Genomic DNA, 24,290 nt, shown 5'->3' on the forward strand with positions numbered 1-24,290 from the left:
GAAATCTTACTGATGTGGTTCAGATCTCGGAGGGAACTGCAGAGGATCTTCAGTTGTGGTTAGTGAACTGTGACTGGGTCAAAGGCAGATTCCTCTCCCTTGTGACAGATGCATCACTTCTGGGATGGGGCGGCCATCTGGGAGAGGTGGAGATCAGGGTTCGCTGGTCTCCGGCAGAATCCGGGCTCCATATCAACTTGTTGGTGCTTCGGGCGTTCCGGCTAGCATTAAAGGCATTTCTTCCTGTTGTGAAAGGGAAGGTAGTGCAGGTGTTCAAGGACAACACTACCGCAATGTGGTACTGCAACAAGCAGGGCGGTGGGGGGTTGTGGACCCTTTCTTAAGAGGCCCTGCGTCTCTGGACATGGCTGGAACAGCAGGGCATAACCCTGGTGGTTCAAAATCTGGCAGGTTCTCTGAACGCCAGGGCGGATGAACTCAGCCGGCGATACTTAGCGGATCACGAATGGTATATCCATCCGGAGGTGGTGCAAGGACTCTTTCAGCAGTGGGGAGAGCCTTGGTTAGATCTGTTCGCCTCCGCAGAGGACGCGCAATGTCAGCAGTATTGCGCGCTGGAGTTTCCAAGGGAGCTATCGCTAGGCGAAGCTTTTCGTTGCGAGTGGAGTTCAGGCCTCCTGTACGCCTTTCCTCCCATACCACTTCTGCCCAGAGTTCTCAAGAAAACCAACTGGGCCCAAGTAATCCTAGTGGCTCTGGATTGGGCATGGAGGTTCTGGCATCCAGAGCTTCTCAAAATGAGCATCAGTCCTCCATTCAAGTTGCATCTTCGGGAGGATATTCTGTTGCAGCAGCAGGGGAAGGTTCTCCACCCGAACCTGTCAACTTTGCGGCTTCATGCGTGGTGGTTGAGCGGTGACAGTTGATGGTTTATGACCTCCCTTCCGAAGTCTGTGATGTCATTCTGGCAGCCAGGCATCCCTCTACTACGTCAATTTACGTATGCCGGTGGAAACGTTTTGTTTCATATTGTACAGAGAGGTCTATTGATTCTCTTTCTTCTCTATTGTAAGGAAATGCCTCCTTGGCATGGTTACCCCCTGACTTTTTGCCTTTGCTGATGCTAAGTTTTGATTGAAAGTGTGCTGGGACCCTGCTAACCAGGCCCCAGCACCAGTGTTCTTTCCCTAAAACTGTACCTTTGTTTCCACAATTGGCACAGCCCTGTCACTCAGATAAGTCCCTTGTAACTGGTACCCCTGGGCTAGGGAAGGTCTCTAAGGGCTGCAGCATGTCTTATGCCTCCCTTGGACCCCTCACTCAGCACATGCACACTACCTCACAGCTTGTGTGTGCTGGTGGGGAGAAAATGACTAAGTCAACATGGCACTCCCCTCAGAGTGCCATGCCAACCTCACACTGCCTGTGGCATAAGTAAGTCACCCCTCTAGCATGCCTTACAGCCCTAAGGCAGGGTGCACCATACCACAGGTGAGGACATATGTGCATGAGCACTATGCCCTTACAGTGTCTAAGCCAAACCGTAGACATTGTAAGTGCAGGGTAGCCATAAGAGTATATCGTCTGGGAGTTTGTCAAACACGAACTCCGCAGTTCCATATTGGCTACACTGAAATCTGGGAAGTTGTGTATCAAACTTCTCAGCACAATCAATGCACACTGATGCCAGTGTGGAATGTATTGTAACATGGACCCAGAAGGCATCTTAGAGATGACCCCTGAATACCAATCCGACTTCTAGTGTGGGTCTGACCAGTTTCTGCCAGCCTGCCACAACCAGGCGAGTTGCTGGCCACATGGGGAGAGTGCCTTCATCACTCTGTGGCCAGGAACAAATCCCTTACTGGGTGGAAGTGGTTCCCACCTCCGCCTGCAGGAACTGTAACACCTGGCGGTGAGCCTCAAAGGCTCACCCCCTTTGTTACAGCGCCACAGGGCATCCCAGCTAGTGGAGATGCCCGCCGCGCCGGCCACTGCCCCCACTTTTGGCGTCCAGGCTGGAGGAGATAATTAGGAAAACAAGGAAGAGTCACCCACGACTCAGGACAGCCCCTAAGGTGCCCTAGCTGAGGTGACCCCTGCCTTTAGAAATCCTCCATCTTAGTTTTGGAGGATTCCCACAATAGGATTAGGGATGTGCCCTCCTTCCCTCAGGGAGGAGGCACAAAGAGGGTGTAGCCACCCTCCAGGACAGTAGCCATTGGCTACTGCCCTCCCAGACCTAAACACACCCCTAAATATAGTATTTAGGGGCACCCCAGAACCCAGGAAAACAGATTCCTGCAACCTGAACTAAAGAAAGAAGAAGGACTGCTGACCTACAAGCCTGCAGAGACAACGGAAGGCGACAACTGCTTTGGCCCCAGCCCTACCGGCCTGTCTCCTGACTTGAAAACCTGCAAACAGCGACGCATCCAACAACCTCAGAGGACTGCCCTGACCCTCAGGACCAAGAAAATCCAGTGAGCAGTGGCTCTGCTCAACAACCTGCAACAAACTTGCAACTTTTCTACAACTTTAAAGACCTCAATCTTCCCGCTGGAAGCGTGAGACTTCACTCTTTGCACCCGACGCACCCGGCTCGAGATCCAGAGAACCAATACCACAGGGAGGACTCCCCGCTGACTGCAATCCCGTGAGTAGCCCGAGACGACCCCCCTGAGCCCTCACAGCGACGCCTGCAGAGAGAATCCAGAGGCTCCCCCTGACCGTGACTGCCTGTAACAAGGGACCCAACGCCTGGACCAAGCAGTGCACCCGCAGCCCCAAGGACCAGAAGGAACCGAACTTCAGTGCAGGAGTGACCCCCAGGTGACCCTCTGCCTAGCCCAGGTGGTGGCTGATCCGAGAAGCCCCCCTGTGCCCTGCTTGCACCGCTAGAGTGATCCCCAGGTCCCTCTATTGAAACCAGTACAAAACCCGACACCTGCTTTGCACACTGCACCCGGCCGCCCCTGTGCTGCTGAGGGTGTGTTTTGTGTGCCTACTTGTGTCCCCCCCAGTGCTCTACAAAACTCCCCTGGTCTGCCACCAGAGGACGCGGGTACTTACCTGCTGGTAGACTGGAACCGGAGCACCCCTGTTCTCCATAGGTGCCTATGTGTTTTGGCCTCTGACCTCTGCACCTGACCGGCCCTGAGCTGCTGGTGTGGTAACTTTGAGGTTGCCTTGAATCCCCAACAGTGGGCTGCCTATGCCAAGGAACTGAGACTTGTAAGTGTCTCACTTACCTCACAATCTAACCAATACTTACCTCCCCCAGGAACTGTTGATTTTTGCAGTGTCTACTTTTAAAATAGCTTATTGCCATTTTAACAAAAACCGTATATGTTATTGCTCTAATTCAAAGTTCCTAACTTACCTGTGTGGAGTACCTTGCATTTTATGTATTTACTTCAAATCTTGAACTTGTGGTTCTAAAACTAAATTAAGAAAATATATTTTTCTATGTAAAAACTATTGGCCTAGAGTAAAGTCTTTGAGTGTGTGTTCCTCATTTATTGCCTGTGTGTGTATAACAAATGCTTAACACTACCCTTTGATAAGCCTACTGCTCGACCACACTACCACAAAATAGAGCATTAGAATTATCTAATTTTGCCACTATCTTACCTCTAAAGGGAACCCTTGGACTCTGTGCACACAATCTCTCACTTTGAGATAGTATATACAGAGACAACTTCCTACATCTATCTAATGTCCTTTTTGTTTATTCTATCACTCACCCAAAATGGTTCCTCCTTAGGGACTCTCAAGTGCTATCTTGCTGCCTTATCGGCTTTTCTACGCTTGCCCAACCAACCATCTTTGTTCAAGTCTGCCATCATACAGTGATTTTTAAAAGGGCTTGTGCATATGTTTCCACCTGTGCCTTTTGTCACGCCCCAGTGGGATCTTAAACTTGTACTTACTTTTCTAATGTGTGCTCCTTTTGAGCCTTTACATAACTGTCCTCTCCAGCTGCTCACTATCAAAACAGCCTTTTTGGTGGCAATTACATCTGCCAGGAGAGTGAGTGAGCTGCATGCTTTATCATCGAAACCGCTGTATCTCACGATATATCCTGATAAAGTAGTCCTCAGAACTCGTGCCTCTTTCCTCCCCAAGGTGGTGAGCCCTTTCCATCTGGGTCAAAATATCACCCTACCCGCCTTCTTTGCACCACCCTCTAAGGAAGAGCGAAGCCGGTTGACGCATTTGGATCCCAACGACGCCACATGACGGCGCGCGCAGGGTACTGCTCAGCAGAAAAATTCCAGAGTCGAAGCTGACGCCAGGGAATTCTAAGGTATGGAATCTGCAGCTAGATAGAGTCTCTACCAGATAATTTGTTACTGAAGGTAAGTAACTTGTTCAACGTGGGTAGACCCAGCACAAGTGTAAGCTAAACTGCAGGTAGTGTCCGGGTGCCACAGGCCGTAGGCAGGGTGACACACCCCTCTGTCTCATGTTTTTTTGTTTTCTTTGTCCTCCACCCTTTACCTAATCTCTGTGCATTATATTACTACCAGTTACTGCACAATGTATTGGCTTTCTCAATAACCAAATCAAAACACTTTTATGGAGTTTCAGTAACTGATATTGCAGAACTGCTAACTAAGATAAAACTTGCAACAAAAAAATATTAAAATATTATTAATCACATGTGCACAACCTATGGCATTTACTAATTCTTATCTTTATTAGGGACATTTTACTGGTATAAATCAACCTCCAAACTTTGAGAAAACAAGGCCCCAGCTACCTGCTACCAGCAATCCGACCACTGGCTGCTGAAGAAATCTGTCCCTGTGGCTTGGAAAGTCTTGAAGCTGGTAAAACTAAACATACAATGAGAGGAAAATCGCCATAGTCCCCTTTTTCAAAGACCTCCATAATTTTCTCACCACTGGTTCTTGCAAATTGCACAGTAAAGTGACGTAAGTTCCGGCAAAGCCGTTCATGCCTGTTACCTAAAAAAGCATTATGATTCTTCTAGTTTTCTACAGAGCGAACTCTGCCAGAAGGCATGATTTGAATGCTTCATAAAAGTCCCAGAATTACTATGTACAAAGTTCGATTTTTTTGTAGCTAAAAAGGGGTCAGATAGAATCATCTCATCTACTCAATTACAGAATGCTGAGTTGGCGCTGGGACTGGAACCAGGTTTCCCGGTTCCAACTTCGGCAGCCCCGGTTCCAACTTCGGCAGCCCCTGTTCCAACTTCGGCATCCCCTGTTCCAACTTCGGCATCGTTAACTATTTTGCCTGTTCACAAATCCCTCACATTTTAGATCACACCTTGAATTAAACGTAATCGCTCTAAGGCGTTCCTAGATTCACTGCCTCGACCTATTCATGAAGCATAGCTGGTGTTAAAGAGCTGTGAGCACTGAAGAGATCTTCAGACAGAGACAAGTGTCAAATGCCTTCTTCTGGACTTCATAATTTGGGGGTGGGGTAGGGGTTTTGGTTAAAAGTAATACAGTGCATCTTAATGAAGTGTTATTTTACAGTGGTCTCGTCCTGCTTATAATGGAGATTGACACAATAGTAATTCTACACCAAGTCTGAAAAGGGGTTGTGACCATTTTGTATGCTTGCACAATGCAAATAATCCCCTTTACGAATCTGTGGTATTTGCTGCCTTTTCTGCTTCACCTAAGCACAGATGAAAGTTTTGAGGTTTTATAATTTGCTTTCTGGTACCTTTCGTTTGGTATTCACCACTTGAAAAGCAGGACTACATGTCCCACAATGCAACCAAATCAGACAATGAGCTATTAATGTGTGACATCACCATTAGTTCTTCATTTAGCTTAAAACTATTTCTGAAAGAGCAGAGTTTCTGAAATGCATGGTTTCTTATTTTTCTTATGTCTCCCTTGCCTTTTAGTCTGTTCTACAGGCAAATGACAACTTTTTAATTGCAGAGAATATCGGAGCTTCTTCCTTTATCCATTACTGTTTTTAAATACTATGTGCCCTTTTTGTCACAGAGCTATGCAGTGTGCCAGTTTCCAACCTGCTCTTTATTGTACAACCACACATAGGGGGTCATTCCGACCCTGGCGGTCCATGACCGCCAGGGCGGAGGGCAGCGGAAGCACCGCCAACAGGCTGGCGGTGATTCCTGGGCTATTCTGACCGCGGCGGTAAAGCCGCGGTCAGAAAAGGGGAACTGGCGGTTTCCCGCCGGTTTTCCCCTGGCCCAGGGAATCCTCCATGGCGGCGCTGCAGATTCCGACCCCCAGCCTGTTTCTGGCGGTCTTCACCGCCAGAACCAGGATGGCGGGAACGGGTGTCGTGGGGCCCCCTCACAGGGCCCCATACAGATTTTCACTGTCTGCTTGGTGAAAATCGCGACGGCCGTCGCACCCCTGCAACTCGGCCGGCTCCATTCGGAGCCGGCTTCCTCGTTGCAGGGGCTTTCCCGCTGGGCCGGCGGACCGCCTTTTGGCGGTCGCCCGCCGGCCCAGCGGGAAAGTTGGAATGACCGCCGCGGTCTTTTGACCGTGGGGCGGTCATTCGGCGGCAACCGCATGGCGGGCGGCGACCGCCGCGGTCAGAATGACCGCCATAGTCTCTAGTTTCACCCTTCCCAATTCAGTTATGGTTATCCAAGGCAATGCACTGTTAGCATTTGCCTGATCCTCAAAGGAGCCATCCAGTGAATATGTTGCAATATGTCCCAAAATCAAACAGACATCAAACAATGAAACATTCTAGAACGTCTGTGATTGGTGACTATTTCAATACAAAACTGGGCAAAATAATAACTTTTTTTCTCATTTGCACTTAATGATCCATTTAAAGAGTAAGGAGCAGGGAGACAGATGTAAGAGTTGAAAGGAGACAAAGGCTAAGAAAGAGGTGGTGGGGCAATAAAAGGGGATTGCTGTGGTTGAAATGGGAGGTAATGGGAAGTCAGGGATGAGAGAGATCGAAAGAGGATTACAAGGGGCAAAAATGACAATGGTAAGTGAGAAGAAAGAAGGAGATGTAGAGAAAAAAGTGGGAGGGAAAAAAGAGCAATAGGAGGGATCAGAAGGAAGAAGGAGTACAAGAAAGGATGAAGATACCATAGACATAAAGAAAAAAAGATAGCTTGAGAGAAAAGATTAGAGAGCAGCATAAGCTGACTGGTATAGCAAGGACAAGGAAAGAAGAGATTGGCAGATCAAATAGAAAGGTCGGAATCAGAGCTGGAAATAGTAAAAATGAACTCTGACATCCCATAACTTGGGGTCAAGTTGTGGCAGTGGAAAGGTCGTGGAGTCATGAAGGGCAGAGTCATGAAAAGCTGAGTTAGATTTTCAACCTATATATTTATGTCTCTTAAAATTTGTTGCAAAGAAATTGGCACCAAGGACAAAAGTGATAGTAAATCTGTTTTGGCTTACTTAATTGGTGATAAACAGGTCTTTAAACATCTTATGGGGTTTAGGCACATGCTGTAGAAATATTTGTGTAACCAGTAGTATGTAAGGCATCTTATTAATGGTAACAAATCTGAGGGTTAATGCACTCACTGGTGAAAACTGGGTTTTGTCTAGTCACAGTTTTTACTCCTCATAAAGTATCATTGAGGATCAACGTGTTTGCTGCAAAGCACAACATGGAACAAACAGATCACAGATTTGTATTTTATGTGGATAGTTCAGTTTAATTGGTTACTGCTTTTTTCACAGAAATACTTTTGTTACTTGCAGTTCATAAACTTCATTACTTCTAATATAGCCCAATGAGCTATAACCGACATCAAGAAGCAGCATTCATACTGCAAGGCATAGATTTGGAAGCAGATAGTTTTTTCCTTCAATCTTTTGTTATTCCAAGGTTTGATAAAAGGGGTTCCTTTGGGATAATAAAGACTTTTTATTAAAACAACCCCAACCACTGTGTTACATTTTAATGTCGGACTTTCTGTTTCTCCAGAGCAAGTACTCTTAGCAGATTATACTACCAGTATGGATGGCATGTGACTCCTACACCTTGTAACCATCATACAGCTGCATCTGTCATGTTTACAGTACATGCATGTCTCTTACATAAAAGGGTTGGACTAAATAAAAAACCTGCCTCCAAATTATAGGTTTTCTTGAGCACTTTTGAATTGATAATCTAAGTGCTCTTGTTTTCCTCAATCGCATTGGCATCTAGGTGTTAGGCTCCAGATAACCCCTAACCAAGATGAGTCTTTAACAAAAGGAGGGCTGATTACACTTTAAGTGAGGTCATTGTGCTGTGCCTAGCCTGATATGCATAATTAATAGTAAATGTTGAACATTTTAAGACTGTAATTGTTCGTTCTACAAACTATAATAAATAAGAATGATTTATGAATAAAAAAGCCAGTAAAAATACTAACCTGTGACTTAATCAACACGTTATCTCATGTATATCAGTTGCTGATTATTAGATATTACCTGAAGTCATTGTGCAATAATCAGCAAATACTCCTGAAAACAACCAACTGCTTACACTTCAAAACAAAAACTTTTAAAAAATGGCAAACTTGCTCTTAAAATAAACAGTAAATCATCCTAAACATTTTAGGAACACTTTTCATCTTTCTGAATACAAACAATCCTTGTGAAGTAATCAGCTACCAGTTTTGAAATCATTGTCAAATCACCAAGAACAGAGTCATCTTGTAAAGTCATCAGACACTCATTTTCAAGTCATCCTCAAATCATCAGGAACAATCACATCCAGAAGAGTCATCGGCTACTAATTTTCAAATCATCCTCAAATCACTGGGCACAAATTTCTAAGCTTTGCTGATGACTTTGAGAGCCTGATGATGTCTATGATGTGAAAATGACTTCTAATGTAGTTGGATGATGTGGCTCTTCGAATGAAGCTCTGTCCCGCCACGCTTCCTGCCCCCCGCACCTTGAGACCATAATGGTTGAGTAGTTACGCTCTACAAAAACTGATTGATTGATTGATGACCATCCAATTACTCTGGGATGGCTTCTAAAGTAATCCTGTTTGACATGGGTATGGGACATGGTAGGGTGGGGATGGTTGAAACATCCCTGCCGCAGGGCACTAACTATGTTGCTTGTAAACTATCTTTAAACAATCAGCACCGAGGCACTGCTCTCCTTCCCCCACCCTTGACAGGGGGCTTTAGGTAAAGGGAGGAGCTTCGATCTGCGTCCTTTCTTCCTGTAACTATGTATTGTGGAATCAAAATATAGCTGCACTTTTGTCCTAATTTAATTGAGTTGTGATTGTCGCGCAGATGTGAAACCTGTGCGATTCTGGAAGCTACCTCGTCATCACTCTCTAGAGTGTTCGTGCAGATTACCATATGCTATGGATTGGATTGATTTGCAGTGTCAAATTGTTTTGTGTGCCACCTGTTGTACCGTGCAGATGAAGATATTCTAAAAAGGTGGGAACATGGTATATAATCACCACTGACTTCCTTGAATACTAATAAATTACTAGGTGCTGTATTAGTATTTTATGCAATTGAATAATCAATAAAGATATCTAAAAAAAGAAAGTAGGAGCCAAGCTATCATCATGCCCTCATTTAGATATACTGCCAAATGAGTCCTGCTTGGATCTTCTTTAAGCCGTACACTTTCAGCCTTCAAACGGCCGTTGGCAAAACTGATCCAAAATTTCCAGCTATCCTGCATGTGCCATGCAGATGACACTTAAATCATTCTGACACTGGATGGTCAACGCTTTGATAAGAATCTGTACTTTTCCTCCAGGCTTTGATAAAGTATCTGCTACCTGCTTTAGATAATTAAACGTTTTAAGGAAATTCCTGTTCTCATTCCAAAACCTGATACCCATTCATATTCGACCCAGGCTTGGTCCTGCTCCAATAGGAACAGCCCATTCTGATCTGCCATACCAAGTCCTCGCTAAACCAGAACACAGGCATGTCCAGACTAGTTTTGCCCTGATTGGAACTTACCATTAGGTGCAAAACCAGCCTTGGGTTGCCTGTGGTGCACTTCAGGTAGGACCTAGCCTGGCAGTTTGGGCTGGACTGTTCCCATTGGAGCAGAGTCAGGGCTATTCTGCACAAGGCTGGGTTACAACTGAGGTGGCATGGTGGGCAAAAGAACAATGGGTTGGACTGCTACCCTCAAGCAATTACCAGTGGTTAGACTTATCACAACCCTTTCTCCCATCACTTTGTGTGTTTGATGTAACACACATGGAGATTAGCTCCATAGTTTTAATGAAGATCTTGATGGGCTTCCTAATATGTGGGATGGTTTGGACCCATGAGGACTCATGACGGCAGGAATTATGAGACCATATGGGAGCCAGATGTGATGAGGGCCCATTCATCATACCATGCTTAGGGACACCCGAAGGTTTTGTTTCGCCGACTCTGTTGGTTTAGTGAAACCACATGGGCAGCGAACTTTGCTAATGCATTAATTAAGTCACATATACCTTGGATTTCCCAGTAAGTAACTGCCATACTTTAAAAGTCTTGTTCAAGTATGAAAGATGTTGTCCCTCACATTTCCTCTAATACCCATGCTGTCCTCGTAGATTTCAAACAATGAGCTGGAATGTTTGACCTCACAGGGGTATATTTTATTTGTGGTCCCTGTTTCTTGCACAAAAAATAGATTTCTGCAGTTTACTTAAGACTCTAACTCAGTGATGGGTATAATGCAATGCAGTGTTTCAAAAATAACATAAAAGAGAATTGTATCACTGGAACTCTTGAGGAGCCCAGTATGTGTGTCAGTTTATAGAATGTATTTCACACCGTACAGTCAACTGTGTTTATTTCTTATTAGCAACCTAATTGATTTTGCTCTGAAATTAAGCACTATGTTTTTGTTAACAGCCAATAGAGATCCCATTGCAAAAATGATTGGGCCAGCGTTTGCTACAGTTGAAGGGGACGATATGTCTATGCTGCGCCTATTGGATACATTGAAGGAAGATAAAGACCAAGAAGCAGAAATGAAAATGAAAATATTTTTACTACTTCAGCAGCTGGATATGCAATTGCTTAACAGTTCCTTAAAACACATTTCGAAGTAAGTGGTAATTCAAAGCTGACCATTTAGTTGTAGTTTCTACACCTACGCTCAGTATTCTTAAAAAGCAATGTATTACGGGCAATGCAGTATAGGTAGACCAAGGACACTCATTGCTCATTGTTACAACTGTGAGAATTAGATGCCATTTAATATTGCTACGCCTAAGAAGATGTGCATCAACTCTCTCATCCTCAGTCTGAACAAGATGCAAGAATGACTCCCGAATTTAGTGGATATTTCCTTGGGATCATTGTCTTCAAGAGATTTTGTCAGTTCGTCATAACATTTTAAGTAAGACTTATCTGCTTAATTTTCTCTCCAGCTGTGGCTATACCTTGACAACCATAACAACTGAATAGCAACTCCCAAGTACTTTTTGCAAAAGAGGTTTCAGAACGTTTATTGTTTAACTTGTCAGTCTGGTGGCATTATACTTTAATGGATTGGTTTTTCTTTTAAAAGTAATCCGTTAAGGTTTGAAAATAAATAGGTGAAAAAACGTTAGGTTTATTTTTTTAATGGAAGCAGACTGGAAAAGAACATTGATCGTTTAAGGGATGCAGCCCATTCCCTGCCTCATAAGTCCCAACAATGACAGACAAAAATCCTTTTACCTTTTGTAGTGTGCTAGGAAGCATTTCGATTTTCTCAGACGTTTTGCATTCACTAAAATGCCTTTTGGGTGTTTACCTTCCGCGTAATTCGTTTTACACCAAAATGATCTAGATTTTGCTGAGTTTTGTTTATATTTGTGCAATGTCCTTGCTGTGGGTAAACCAAATTATGGTATGACTATATCTCCCTGAGTCACACGGAGTGTAGGGGTGCCAATTTTACTTAAAATTATCAAGCCGTACTCTCAATAGTCACGAGGACATCATGCAGTGTTGCAAACTGGAAAAAGGCATTTCAAATCGAAAGCTGGCTCAACGTCACAGTCCTCTTATATGTAATGGGAAGTTACTCTCTCTATCTGAGGGTATGCCATTCTATTTGAAGTTGAAGAAAGTATTACCAGCAACTTGATTGACATCACATTGTGTGATAAAAACCATTCTTTGAGACCCTCTTTGAAATTGAAGGAGCCACCATAAGCGACAGCTTCCATATGGATTTCACCTTCAAAATTGCACACAGAAATCAAGACCTTCTGGCAGAACCAGACAGCAGAACTAGTTTCTTTATGTCAGAAAGGAAATTAAATATATTACTGGTACTTTTGATAAACAACGTCCCTTCATTCCTCTGCAGAGGAAGGGACAACATGGATTTCCCATCATCCATCTGCACAAGAATTGGCATCACGGACTTCCTTCCAAAATCATCTTTAAAAGACGAAGCCAAACTAGAGGTCTTCATTTCCCATCTTCCATCTGCACAGGATATCACTGGATTTACAGTCATCCATCTGCACAGGAAGTAACAACGCTGGATTTTCCATCATCTGTCTGCAAAAGAAGTGACCACTGGAATTTCCCCAACATCCCTCTGCAAAGGAAGTGATGTTACTGGATTTCCCGTGATCTATCTGCACAGGAAGTGACATCACTTCCTTCCTTCACCAACTTCGATCAACTCTTTAGGGTGTCCATAGCCTTGGGTCCCCAGCAAAGGGCGGACCCAGGCAAGGACACTGCTTTGAAGGGCCCGGAAGGGCCTTGGGCCAGAACCCCTGTTCACCTGAAAATTTAAAGTTAAGATATAATGATGTCTCACCCACACCCCATACTGCCAATCCCCACTAATGCACCCAGACCTAGGCAACTCCGTCACATATAAATCTCACATGAACAGACGCCACCTTGTACACATCCTACTAACTACCACACACCCTCAAACTACAGAACACACATTCCAACATATGCTCATTAACATTCACTCTGCAGTACTTCACCCATCAGACAATGCAAACCTCATCACTTTCACAACATTGATGCTCTCTTCATCACACAAATGTGATTTACCCTACCCCCCCCCATGTACTCGCACATCCTAGATGTATTGCTTCCCCCAGCATCCATCATGTAGACTGCATACATAAGAAGTGGGGACTCGTTGTCATCTACCCTAGTCAAGCAAGTAACACTCAACTCTGAGAGCTGCTGACATCCTATTTCCTACTCTCAGCAACTCAAACTGCCACCCTCCATTTCATCTGTAGACCTCGTGGGCAGGACAAGGACTTCACTGAAGAATTCTCAAATCTCCTTGCCACCTCATCCATCAATATGCCTACACTACCTTCTAGGGTTACTTCAAAGTCCCAGAAAAAACAAGCTCAAACAAGCATTTCATTATATTGCTGTTTGTTTCAGATCATCTCTGCAAACTTCTTTGACTCCCAATAGAAAAGAGATGTTTGTACAGGGGCATATGCCTCAGTCATGCAACGCTTTGCAGCCATAGGAAAGAGAATTACACTAATGACTTATTTCTCAGATATACTCCATCTAGAGCTTTGAGATCTTCCTATCAGTTTCAACTATATGTTCCTAAATTCATGAAATCTAGAATTTCCAAAGCATTATAAGAGCAGAGTTAAAATTTCTTGACAAAAATCAAAGTGGCGGGTGTAAGTTGCCACCTGGCACCTACGTGGTGAAATACCACGCAGCACACAACCTGGAGGCTAGGCTTGGACGACAGGCATAAATGTACAAGTTATGGACAAATCGTGGCCACACCCAGTTAATAGCTAATACTGTCCTGTGTAATTATTGCACCTGCCATTTGGTCCCTATTCTGGGGGTGCACCGCGCCTCTACAGGGTTGAGTTGCTCCTAGTTGTTTATGACTATGGGTTTAGACCTCTGGAAATTGTAGCATAGTTCGTAGAGGTTTTCATTGGGGCCAAAGATGTGTTCCTCTGTTAGGGCACAGTTACCAAATGTTTGTGAATGATCAGGGCACATAAACATTAATGACTGATTATGATTAAATCGACCTGCATGACTATCCACTGAGCTCTAGGTGATGATGAATGAGGCAGCTCTTGGTATCCTTTTAAATAATTAGCCATAGAGCCATTGGGCAGCTACAGATTTAGTCACATTAATCTCTACCATGTTCTGGGCAAATAGGAGGTGAACCCACTCAAGGCTGATTTCCGCTGCATCAAACAGTATGGCTTTCACCAACCCTCTGCCAGCTGACATAGCAAGAAGAAGGCGAGGCTGCCGATACACGTTCCTGTGGTTGCAAGCATTTCTGCTCTAATGTGCCAAACCCAGGGGCATAGCTTCAGGGTGTGTGTGTGGGGGATGTTACACCCCCTTAATAAATGTACTTTGTGATAATTAGTTGGATACAGGTGCTCACAGTTGGGTATGGTGAGATGTTTGTCGGATTTTGTAGGAAGTTGGCTCTGTATGTACTATTTCAAAGTAAGGAATAGCATGCACAGAGTCCAAAGGTTCCCCTTTGAGGTAAGATAGTGGCGAAAAATATATTTTCTTAGTTTATTTTAAGAACCACAGGTTCAAGATTTACAAGTAATACTTTAAATGAAAGGTACTTCACTTAGGAACTTTAGGAACTTTGAATTAGCAAGATAGCATATACAGTTTTCACACAAATGGCATATAGCTATTTTAAAACTAGACAGTGCAATTTTCAACAATTCCTGGGGGAGGTAAGTGTTTGTTAGTTTTGCAGGTAAGTAAACCACCTACGGGGTTCAAAGTTGGGTCCAAGGTAGCCCACCGTTGGGGGTTCAGGGCAACCCCAAAGTTACCACACCAGCAGCTCAGTGCAGGTCAGGTGCAGAGGTCAAAGTGGTGCCCAAAACGCATAGGCTTCAATGGAGAAGGGGGTGCCCCGGTTCCTGTCTGCCAGCAGGTAAGTACCCGTGTCTTCGGAGGGCAGACCAGGGGGGTTTTGTAGGGCACCGGGGGGGACACAAGTCAGCACAAAAAGTACACCCTCAGTGGCACGGGGGCGGCCGGGTGCAGTGTACAAACAGGCATCGGGTTTGCAATGAAATCCAATGGGAGACCAAGGGGTCTCTTCAGCGATGCAGGCAGGCAAGGGGGGGGGGCTCTTCGGGGAAGCCACCACCTGGGCAAGGGAGAGGGCCACCTGGGGGTCGCTCCTCTACTGGAGGTCGGATCCTTCAGGTCCTGGGGGCTGCGGATGCAGTGTCCTTACCAGGCGTCGGGTCTTTGAAGCAGGCAGTCGCGGTCAGGGGGAGCCTCGGGATTCCCTCTGCAGGCGTCGCTGTGGGGGCTCAGGGGGCTCAACTCTGGCTACTCACGGGCTCGCAGTCGCCGGGGAGTCCTCCCTGTAGTGTTTGTTCTCCACAAGTCGAGCCGGGGCGTCAGGTGCAGACTGCAAAGTCTCACGCTTCCGGCGGGAAACGTGTGTTGTTTCAAAGTTGCTTCTTTGTTGCAAAGTTGCAGTCTTTGTGTCGCTGTCCTCGGGAGTTCTTGGTCCTTCTAGATGCAGGGTAGTCCTCTGAGGCTTCAGAGGTCGCTGGACCCTGTGGAACGCGTCGCTGGAGCAGTGTGTTTAGAAGTGGGGAGACAGGCTGGTAGAGCTGGGGCCAAAGCAGTTGGTGTCTCCGTCTTCTCTGCAGGTTTTTCAGCTCAGCAGTCCTTCTTCGTCTTAGGTTGCAGGAATCTATCTTGCTGTGTTCTGGGAGCCCCTAAATACTCGATTTAGGGGTGTGTTTAGGTCTGGGGGTTAGTAGCCAATGGCTACTAGCCCTGAGGGAGGCTACACCCTCTTTGTTCCTCCTCCCGGAGGGGGGCACATTCCTATCCCTATTGGGGGAATCCTCCATCTGCAAGATGGAGGATTTCTAAAAGTCAGAGTCACCTCAGCTCAGGACACCTTAGGGGCTGTCCTGACTGGCCAGTGACTCCTCCTTGTTTTTCTCATTATCTCCTCCGGCCTTGCCGCCAAAAGTGGGGCCGTGGCCGGAGGGGGCGGGCAACTCCACTAGCTGGAGTGTCCTGGGGTGCTGTGACAAAGGGGGTGAGCCTTTGAGGCTCACCGCCAGGTGTTACAGTTCCTGCAGGGGGAGGTGAGAAGCACATCCACCCAGTACAGGCTTTGTTACTGGCCACAGAATGACAAAGGCACTCTCCCCATGTGGCCAGCAACATGTCTGGTGTGTGGCAGGCTGCTTAAACTAGTCAGCCCACACTGGTAATCGGTTAAGGTTTCAGGGGGCACCTCTAAGGTGCCCTCTGGGGTGTATGTTACAATAAAATGAACACTGGCATCAGTGTGCATTTATTGTGCTGAGAAGTTTGATACCAAACTTCACAGTTTTCAGTGTAGCCATTATGGTGCTGTGGAGTTCGTGTATGACAGACTCCCAGACCATATACTCTTATGGCTACCCTGCACTTACAATGTCTAACGTTTTGCTTAGACACTGTAGGGGCATAGTGCTCATGCACTTATGCCCTCACCTATGGTATAGTGCACCTTGCCTTAGGGCTGTAAGGCCTGCTAGAGGGGTGACTGATCTATACCTATAGGCAGTGTGAGGTTGGCATGGCACCCTGAGGGGAGTGCCATGTCGACTTAGTCTTTTTATCCCCACTAGCACACACAAGCTGGCAAGCAGTGTGTCTGTGCTGAGTGAGAGGTCCCCAGAGTGGCATAAGACATGATGCAGGCCTTAGAGACCTTCCCTGGCATCAGGGCCCTTGGTACCATCGGTACCAGTTACAAAGGTCTTACCTGGATGCCAGGGTGTGCCAATTGTGGAAACAAAGGTACAGGTTAGGGAAAGAACACTGGTGCTGGGGCCTGATTAGCAGGCCTCAGCACACTTTCAAATCATAACTTGGCATCAGCAAAGGCAAAAAGTCAGGGGGTAACCATGCCAAGGAGGCATTTCCTTACAGATTTCGCCTAGGAATAATTACACACACAGATAAAAACAAACACACTCTCTCTCTCTCCCTCTCTCAGTTTGGAAAGACTTAAAATGTTTTGGTTATTTCACAAAATACTGTGCTTTCTCTCACTTCGAACCCTGACCAATCTGCATTCCTCCCCCTTCCCACTGCCTTTTAAGCCCCTCTTAGCTTGTCGTATAATGTATCTTAAAATCATGTGCCAGCGTGACTGCTCCATTTTACTTCTAGTGGTCATTCACCTGCTCTTTAGACACAGTAGATTCTGTAGTGACCATTCCAGTAGTGCTAAATTATTTTTTAAGGTACCATATTATGTTTTGGTGTATACTTCTCTTTTAAAAAAGAAAAGTACTGGACTGGACATGTATTTATTGGGTATGTTGTGTGATCATTGAATTGTGAATCTCTGCTCCCCACACTATCTCTCCTTGGACTGCTTGCCCATCCAATCCTGAGAGGCAAGCATGGTAGGGGTGTACTTGACACAGTTTGCAGTGCCATATCAGGATGGGTCTCAGTGGCAAATGACCCCAGTCTCCCCTGTGTGCCCTGTGTCTAGCGCCCTGGATGGGTATCTGACAGAAGCTTAATGTAGTTCTGGCAAAGCTATTAAATTTTCCTTTTGAAACTCTTCATAAGGCATTGTTACAATACAGTTGATGGGTGTCAGTGTTTCTAGTTGCAATCGTTTCCGCTCTCAGGGTTAGGGAGATACAAGCAAAGTCTTTTCAGAGCCTTGGATAGTTTTTTTCTTTAAATAATTCTAGTTATGAAGACTGCTTATATTGATATCCCACTATTTCGAGGGTGGTATTATTGACCCACAACAATATCACATCTGATAGACTTCTAGCTGCAGATTTCTTACCTTTGAATAATCTGGCGTCAGCTTTGAATCCGGAATCTTTTTGTTGAGCAATACTGTGCACATGCCGTCGGGTGGCGTCGTTTGGTTCCGTATATAGACGCCACCTCGGCGCACGTACGTCAGTTCTTTTCCTTCCGCGCAGGTTAATGCAGATCTGGGATCGAGCTACCCTTTGCCTTTTTTGGCAAGCCTTTTTTCAATGTTTTTTTCAAGGATTTTTGTCATCTGTGCGAGGGATATGTCCTCTAGGAAGACGGGTTCAACCCGTCTGGCGCCTGCCATCGCGCGATGTCGGTGACGGACCCCCACAAGGTATATCTCAGGTGTCTTGACAGGGACCACGATTTGAAATCGTGTTCCAACTTTCGGGCCATGGCCCCGAAAGCTTTGAGGGAGCGGTCCCTAAAGCTCATGGTGGCCCGGCAGTCGACTTTAGTCAGCACGACTCCTCGGAGGTCCCGGTCCCGCTCAAGGGGGAGGTTGCAGACCCGCTCCAGGAGTCCTCCTCGTCCCATTCAAGGTCCTCTGGGCACTCGGGGAAGAGGCACAAAAAGAAGAAGTCCAAGCGGACTTCCACTTCGCTTTGGCCGTCGACCGACAAGGCTTCTCGGGAACGTCGACATTCCGAGCACGGTTCAGCAGAGCCATTGCCAGGGCGACTCTGCATCTCCAACCCCCTTTCCGGGAGCGACTCCCGCTCAATTAAATGAATTTTACGAGGCTATGTGCCTTGTTTTTGAGCGGGCTGCCCCATCTGGTGGGCCTTTGGGACCCACAGGGTCAGCAGGGGCCCCATTGGATTAGACACCGGCGGTTTGGCCTCGGCATTGTTGGAGACCCCAGGATTCGATTGTGGATCCGGACCGGTGCCGGGTTTTCACAGTCACCCTCCTCCGGCACCGGGCCCGACGTTGACGTTCCCTCCACCATCGGCGCCCACTGGTGGTGGTAGCCCCATCCTCATTCCTGATGATCCGGAGCCGGAACAATGTCATACGATGCCAATTCTGACTTTGACGGCGCCGATTAGGCCCAGATCAGTGACCGGTTCTAATATAGAACAGCCAGGCACAGGTGAGGAGTGGGAGGGGTCTGAGGACCCTTTAGAATACATATTGGAGCATGAACAGGACTGGTATGAGGATCTAGGGGAAGCCAATGGACTGGATACTTCTCCAGATGCTGGCATGCTCTCACCTCCTGCTGTGGCTACAGAGGAGGGGGCATCTTATGCCATGGTGGTGCGTAGGGCAGCTAAGGTCTTGGACCTAGACTTGCCTATGGTGCCAGTCTGGACTAATCTCCTGATGGAGGTGCTTCAGCCAGGGGTTGCTACATCAGAACCAATGTTACCCTTCAATGAAGCCCTCACAGATGTCCTTCTGGGGACGTGGTCCAAACCCAGCACAGGTGCTCCTGTGAATAGGGCAATCAGCCATTGACATAGACCAACTCCAAGTGACCCTAGTTACCTCACCCAACACCCCGCCTCGGAGAGCTTGGTGGTCCAAGCCTCCATTTCCTGTGGTGCCTTCCCTTCCATTTCCCCGGAAAGGGAATCCAAGAGGCTGGACCAATTTGGGAAGAAGATGTTTTCTTCCTCCAGCCTGGCATTGAGGTCGGTAAACACCTCTTGCCTATTGGGCCGTTTCCCCCATACTTTATGAGATACGGTGGCACAAGTGCTTCCCCAGGTTCCGGAGGGCGTACGGGTCAGTCTCACCCAGGCTGTCAAGTATGGGAGAGATGCAGCCAAGTTTACCATCAGGTGTGGCTTGGACATGACCGACTCACTGGGCAGAGTGATTTCTTCGACAGCGGCTGTAGGAAGGTGGCTTTGTATGTACTATCTCAAAGTGAGAGATAGGGTGCACGGAGTCCAAGGGTTCCCCTTAGAGGCAAGATAGTGGCAAAATTAGATAATTCTAATGCTCTGTTTTGTGGTAGTGTGGTCGAGGAGTAGGCTTATCAGAGAGTAGTGTTAAGCATTTGTTCTACACACACAGGCAATAAATGAGAAACACACACTCAAAGACTTTACTCCAGGCCAATAGTTTTTATATAGAGAAATATATTTTCTTAATTTATTTTTAGAACCACAAGTTCAAGATTTGAAGTAAATACATAAAATGAAAGGTACTCCACACAGGTAAGTTAGGAACTTTGAATTAGGACAATAACATATACAGTGTTTGTTAAAATGGCAATAAGCTATTTTAAAAGTAGACAGTGCAAAAATCAACAGTTCCTGGGGGAGGTAAGTATTGGTTAGATTGTGAGGTAAGTAAGACACTTACAAGTCTCAGTTCCTGGGCATAGGCAGCCCACCGTTGGGGGTTCAAGGCAACTCCAAAGTTACCACACCAGCAGCTCAGGGCCGGTCAGTTGCAGAGGTCAAAGAGGTACCCAAAACACATGGGCGCCTATGGAGAACAGGGGTACTTCGGTTCCAGTCTGCCAGCAGGTAAGTACCTGCGTCCTCGGGGCAGACCAGGGGGGTTTTGTAGAGCACTGGGGAGGACACAAGTAGGCACACAAAACACACCTTCCGCGGCAGAGGGGCGGCCGGGAGCAGTGTGCAAAGCAGGAGTCGGGTTTTGTATTGGTTTCAATAGAGGGACCAGGGGGTCACTCTAGCGGTGCAGGCAGGGCACAGGGGGGCTTCTCGGGCCAGCCACCACCTGGGCTAGGCAGAGGGTCACCTGGGGATCACTCTGCACTGAAGTTCGGTTCCTTCCGGTCCTGGGTGCTGCGGGTGCAGTGCTTGGTCCAGGCGTCAGGTCTCTTGTTACAGGCAGTTTCGATCGGAGGGAGCCTCTGGATACTCTCTGCAGGCGTCTCAGTTGAGGCCCGGGGGGTCATCCTGGGCTACTCACAGGGTCGCAGTCGATGGGGAGTCCTCCCTGTGGTATTGGTTCTCTAGATCTAGCCAGAGTTCGGCCACCACCCGCAAGACCACGTTCGTCCAGTTAGAGGGAGGATTCAATTTAATCTCCCTCACTGGCAATCCATAACATCGGACAAATGGGTCTTGAAGATCATACAGGAGGGCTGTTCTCTCCCCTTCCAGTCCTACCTCTATCCCTCCGATAATAGAACGGCTGATGGGGGATCATTTGATTTTACTCCAAGAGGATGTTACGGCTCTCCTGGCCAAGGGAGCCATAGGAAGGGTCCCGATAGAAGTAGGCAGTGGTTATTATTCTCGCTGTTTCTGATTCCCAAAAAGAAGAAGGGTCTTGGATTTAAGGGATGTCAATCTCCTCCTCAAAAAGGAGAAATTCAAGATGCTCTCTTTTGCTCAGGTTTTGTCTGCTCTAGAACAAGGAGACTGGATGTTAGCATTGGACTTGCAGATTGCATATTTTCACATCCCTATCCTGCCCGCCCACAAGCGGTTCAAAGTGGGCCACGAGCACTTTCAGTTTACCGTGCTCCCCTTCAGTCTCACCAGTGCCCCTCGGGTGTTCACCAAAGTGATGGCAGTGGTGGCAGCTCATCCGTGCAGATTAGGGATCTCAGTCTTCCCCTACGTTGACGACTGGTTGTTGAAGGATCCTACGCCCCAGGTTCTCATCACCCACCTTCAGACTATGGCAGACCTCCTGCATTCACTGGGGTCCACAATAAACGTGCCAAAGTCACACCTGACTCCCTCTCAGAAGCTCCCTTTCATCGGGGTTTTTCTGGACACAGTGCTGTTTCAGGCCTATCCTCCCGAGATGCGAGTCCAGGATATTCAGGTTATGATACCGATGTTTGGGCCTCTATCCTGGATTTCGGTGAGAGAGACTCTGAGGCTGTTGGGACTCATGACTTCCTGCATCCTGTTAGTCAAACATGTCACATGGCATATGAGGGCTCTGCAATGGGACCTGAAGTTCCAATGGGCACAGCATCAGGGAAATCTTACTGACACAGTCCAGATCTCAGAGGGAACTGCAAAAGACCTGCAGTGGTGGTTAGTGAACTGCGATTGGGTCAAAGGCAGACTCCTTCCCCAAACAGATCTCACAGTAGTGACAGCTGCGTCACTTCTGGGTGGGTGGCCATTTGGGAGAGGCGGAGATCGGGGGCCTCTGGTCTCCAGTGGAGTCTTAGCTCCATATCAACTTATTAGAGCTCCGGGCGATCCAGCTAGCATTGGAAGCCTTTCTTCCTGTTGTGAAAGGGAAGTTAGTGCAGGTGTTCATGAACAACACTACCGCAATGTGGTACTGAAACAAGCAGGGCAGTGTGGGGTCGTGGACCCTTTGTCAAGAAGCTCTGCGTCTCTGGACATGGCTGGAACAGCAGGGCATAACCCTGGTGGCTCAACACCTGGCAGGTTCTCTGAACGCCAGAGCGGACAAACTCAGCCGTCGATGCCTAGCAGATCACGAATGGTATCTCCATCTGGAGGTGGCGCAAGGACTCTTTCAGCAGTGGGCAGAGCCTTGGTTAGATCTGTTTGCCTACAAAGAGAACGCCCAATGTGTTGAAGTTTCCAAGGTGGCAATCGATCTGCGATGCTTTTCATCACGAGTGGAGTTCAGGCCTCCTATACGCATTTCCCCCATGCCACTTCTGGCCAGAGTTCTCAAGAAGATCAAGAACGACTGGGCCCAAATCATTGTAGTGGCTCCAGATTGGGCACAGAGAGTCTGGTATCCCGAGCTACTCTAAATGAGCATCAATCATCCGATCAGGCTGCCCCTTCGAGAGGATCTTCTGTTGCAGCAGCAGGAAATGGTTCATGCGTGGAGATTGAGCGACGGCAGTTGATGGTTTTTGACTTTCCTCACAAAGTTGGTAAGTTTATTTTGGCAGCCAGGCATCCCTCCACTAAGACGGTCAATGCCTGCCATTGGAAATGCTTTGTATATTATTGTACAGAAAGGTCTATTGACCCTCTTTCTGCTTCTTTTTCTGACATTCTTCTTTTCATTCTGTCTAAAGCCCAGCAGAGTTCTTCCTTAGGGACTCTAAAGGGCTATCTTTCTGCCTTATCGGCATTTCTTTAGGTGCCTGACCAGCCTTCCTTGTTCAAATCTCCCATTGTAAATAGATTCCTCAAAAGGCTTGAACATATGTTTCCCCCTACGCCCTCTATTATGCCTCAATGGGACTTAAATCTTCTCTTCACATTTCCCAAGTGTGCTCCCTTTGAGCCTTTACACAACTGACCCCTCTGGCTGCTCACCATCAAGACAGCGTTCTTAGAGGCAGTAACATCTCCCAGGAGGGTGAGTGAGATGCAAGCCCTGTCATCAAGGCCACAGTATCTCACTATCCATCCAGATAAAGTGTTTCTCAGAACTTGTGCCTCTTTCCTTCTCAAGGTGGTGACCCTATTCCATTTGGGTCAGAATATCACCTTGCCCACCTTCTTTGCTCCACCGCATCCCTCTAAGGAAGAGAAGCGACTCCATCGACTGAACCCAAAAAGAGTATTGTCGTTCTACCTTGACCGCACAAAAGAGTTCCTGATGGATGACCAACTCTTTGTGGGGTACGTGGGAGCACAGAAGGGTCGGGTATTGCAGAAGTGAACCATTTCGCGCTGGGTCATTCTCTGCATTAAGATATGCCATGCATTGGCCAGGAAGCAGCCTCCTGAGTGCTTGCAGGCTCATTCTACCAGGGGAAAAGCTGTTACCACTGCGCTAGCTCGAGGCGTACCAGTCCTGGAGAGCTGTCAGGCGGCAACATGGGCGTTCTTGCACACGTTTGCAAAACATTACTACCTGGACACTCTGATGGATACAACTACTTTTTACTTGCCCGACTCCCACGCAATGCCGTCTGACGTCATCAAGGCAATAAGAGGTCCTCGCCCGGAGTCGGCACTTGTGACGTCCTCGTCGACATGCAGAGCTAGGAAGAAAATTTCAGTCGAATGCTGGCGCATGGGGGAAAATTCATTAGGTGAAGAATCCACAGGCAGCTAGTGTATCCACCAGAAAAGCCGCTACCGAAGGTAAGTAACTTGTTCATCAGGTACGAAGGGACGGGTACTTTGCCCATTCAGTCCTGCAGGGCTTTCTAGTGTAAGAAATGGTATCCACAGCCCACCGCTAGGAGGTTATGGCTTGGGTATCTATTCAAAGGTAAGGAATCTGCAGCTAGAAGTCTCTATCAGATAAACAAGTTACTTACCTTCGGTAACCCAAAATCTGGTAGAGTCTCTGTCTAGCTGCAGATTCCTTACACCCACTCATGCCTCCCCACTCTGCAGATATGACTAGTAGGGTTAAAGTTTATCCTTTCTCAAGGCCCTAGTTTTGCACAGACTAATGCTGGTTCTATCCACTACTTTGCGCTCCTGGCGTGGAAGTTTTTGTGGATAAAAGACCTGACATACGCGTGCCGAGTTGGCATCTATATAGACGACTGTGACGTCATAGACGGCTCCAACGACGCTGACGAAGCCACGTGGAGCTGGACGACGCACTCTGAACCAAACAACGCCACAAGACGACTGGCGCAGGGTATTGCTCAGCAAAAAGATTCCAGATTCGAACCTGACACCAGGGAATTCAAAGGTAAGGAATCTGCAGCTAGATA

At 47.1% G+C, this 24,290-nt stretch overlaps 1 protein-coding gene across 2 annotated transcripts in view; it reads left to right on the forward strand.

Annotated features, from left to right (window-relative positions):
• The window catches only part of ODAD2 (outer dynein arm docking complex subunit 2), an 827,935-nt gene that overhangs the window by 128,844 nt on the left and 674,801 nt on the right, over positions 1–24,290 (forward strand). For both annotated transcript variants that reach the window (XM_069211313.1, XM_069211314.1), the window contains exon 4: positions 10,805–11,000. In XM_069211313.1, the coding sequence (XP_069067414.1) occupies positions 10,805–11,000 (196 nt within the window). The remainder of the gene's footprint in view (positions 1–10,804; positions 11,001–24,290) is intronic.

This window comes from Pleurodeles waltl, chromosome 10 (genome assembly GCF_031143425.1).
Source record: "Pleurodeles waltl isolate 20211129_DDA chromosome 10, aPleWal1.hap1.20221129, whole genome shotgun sequence".
Classification (NCBI taxonomy): Eukaryota; Metazoa; Chordata; class Amphibia; order Caudata; family Salamandridae; genus Pleurodeles; species Pleurodeles waltl.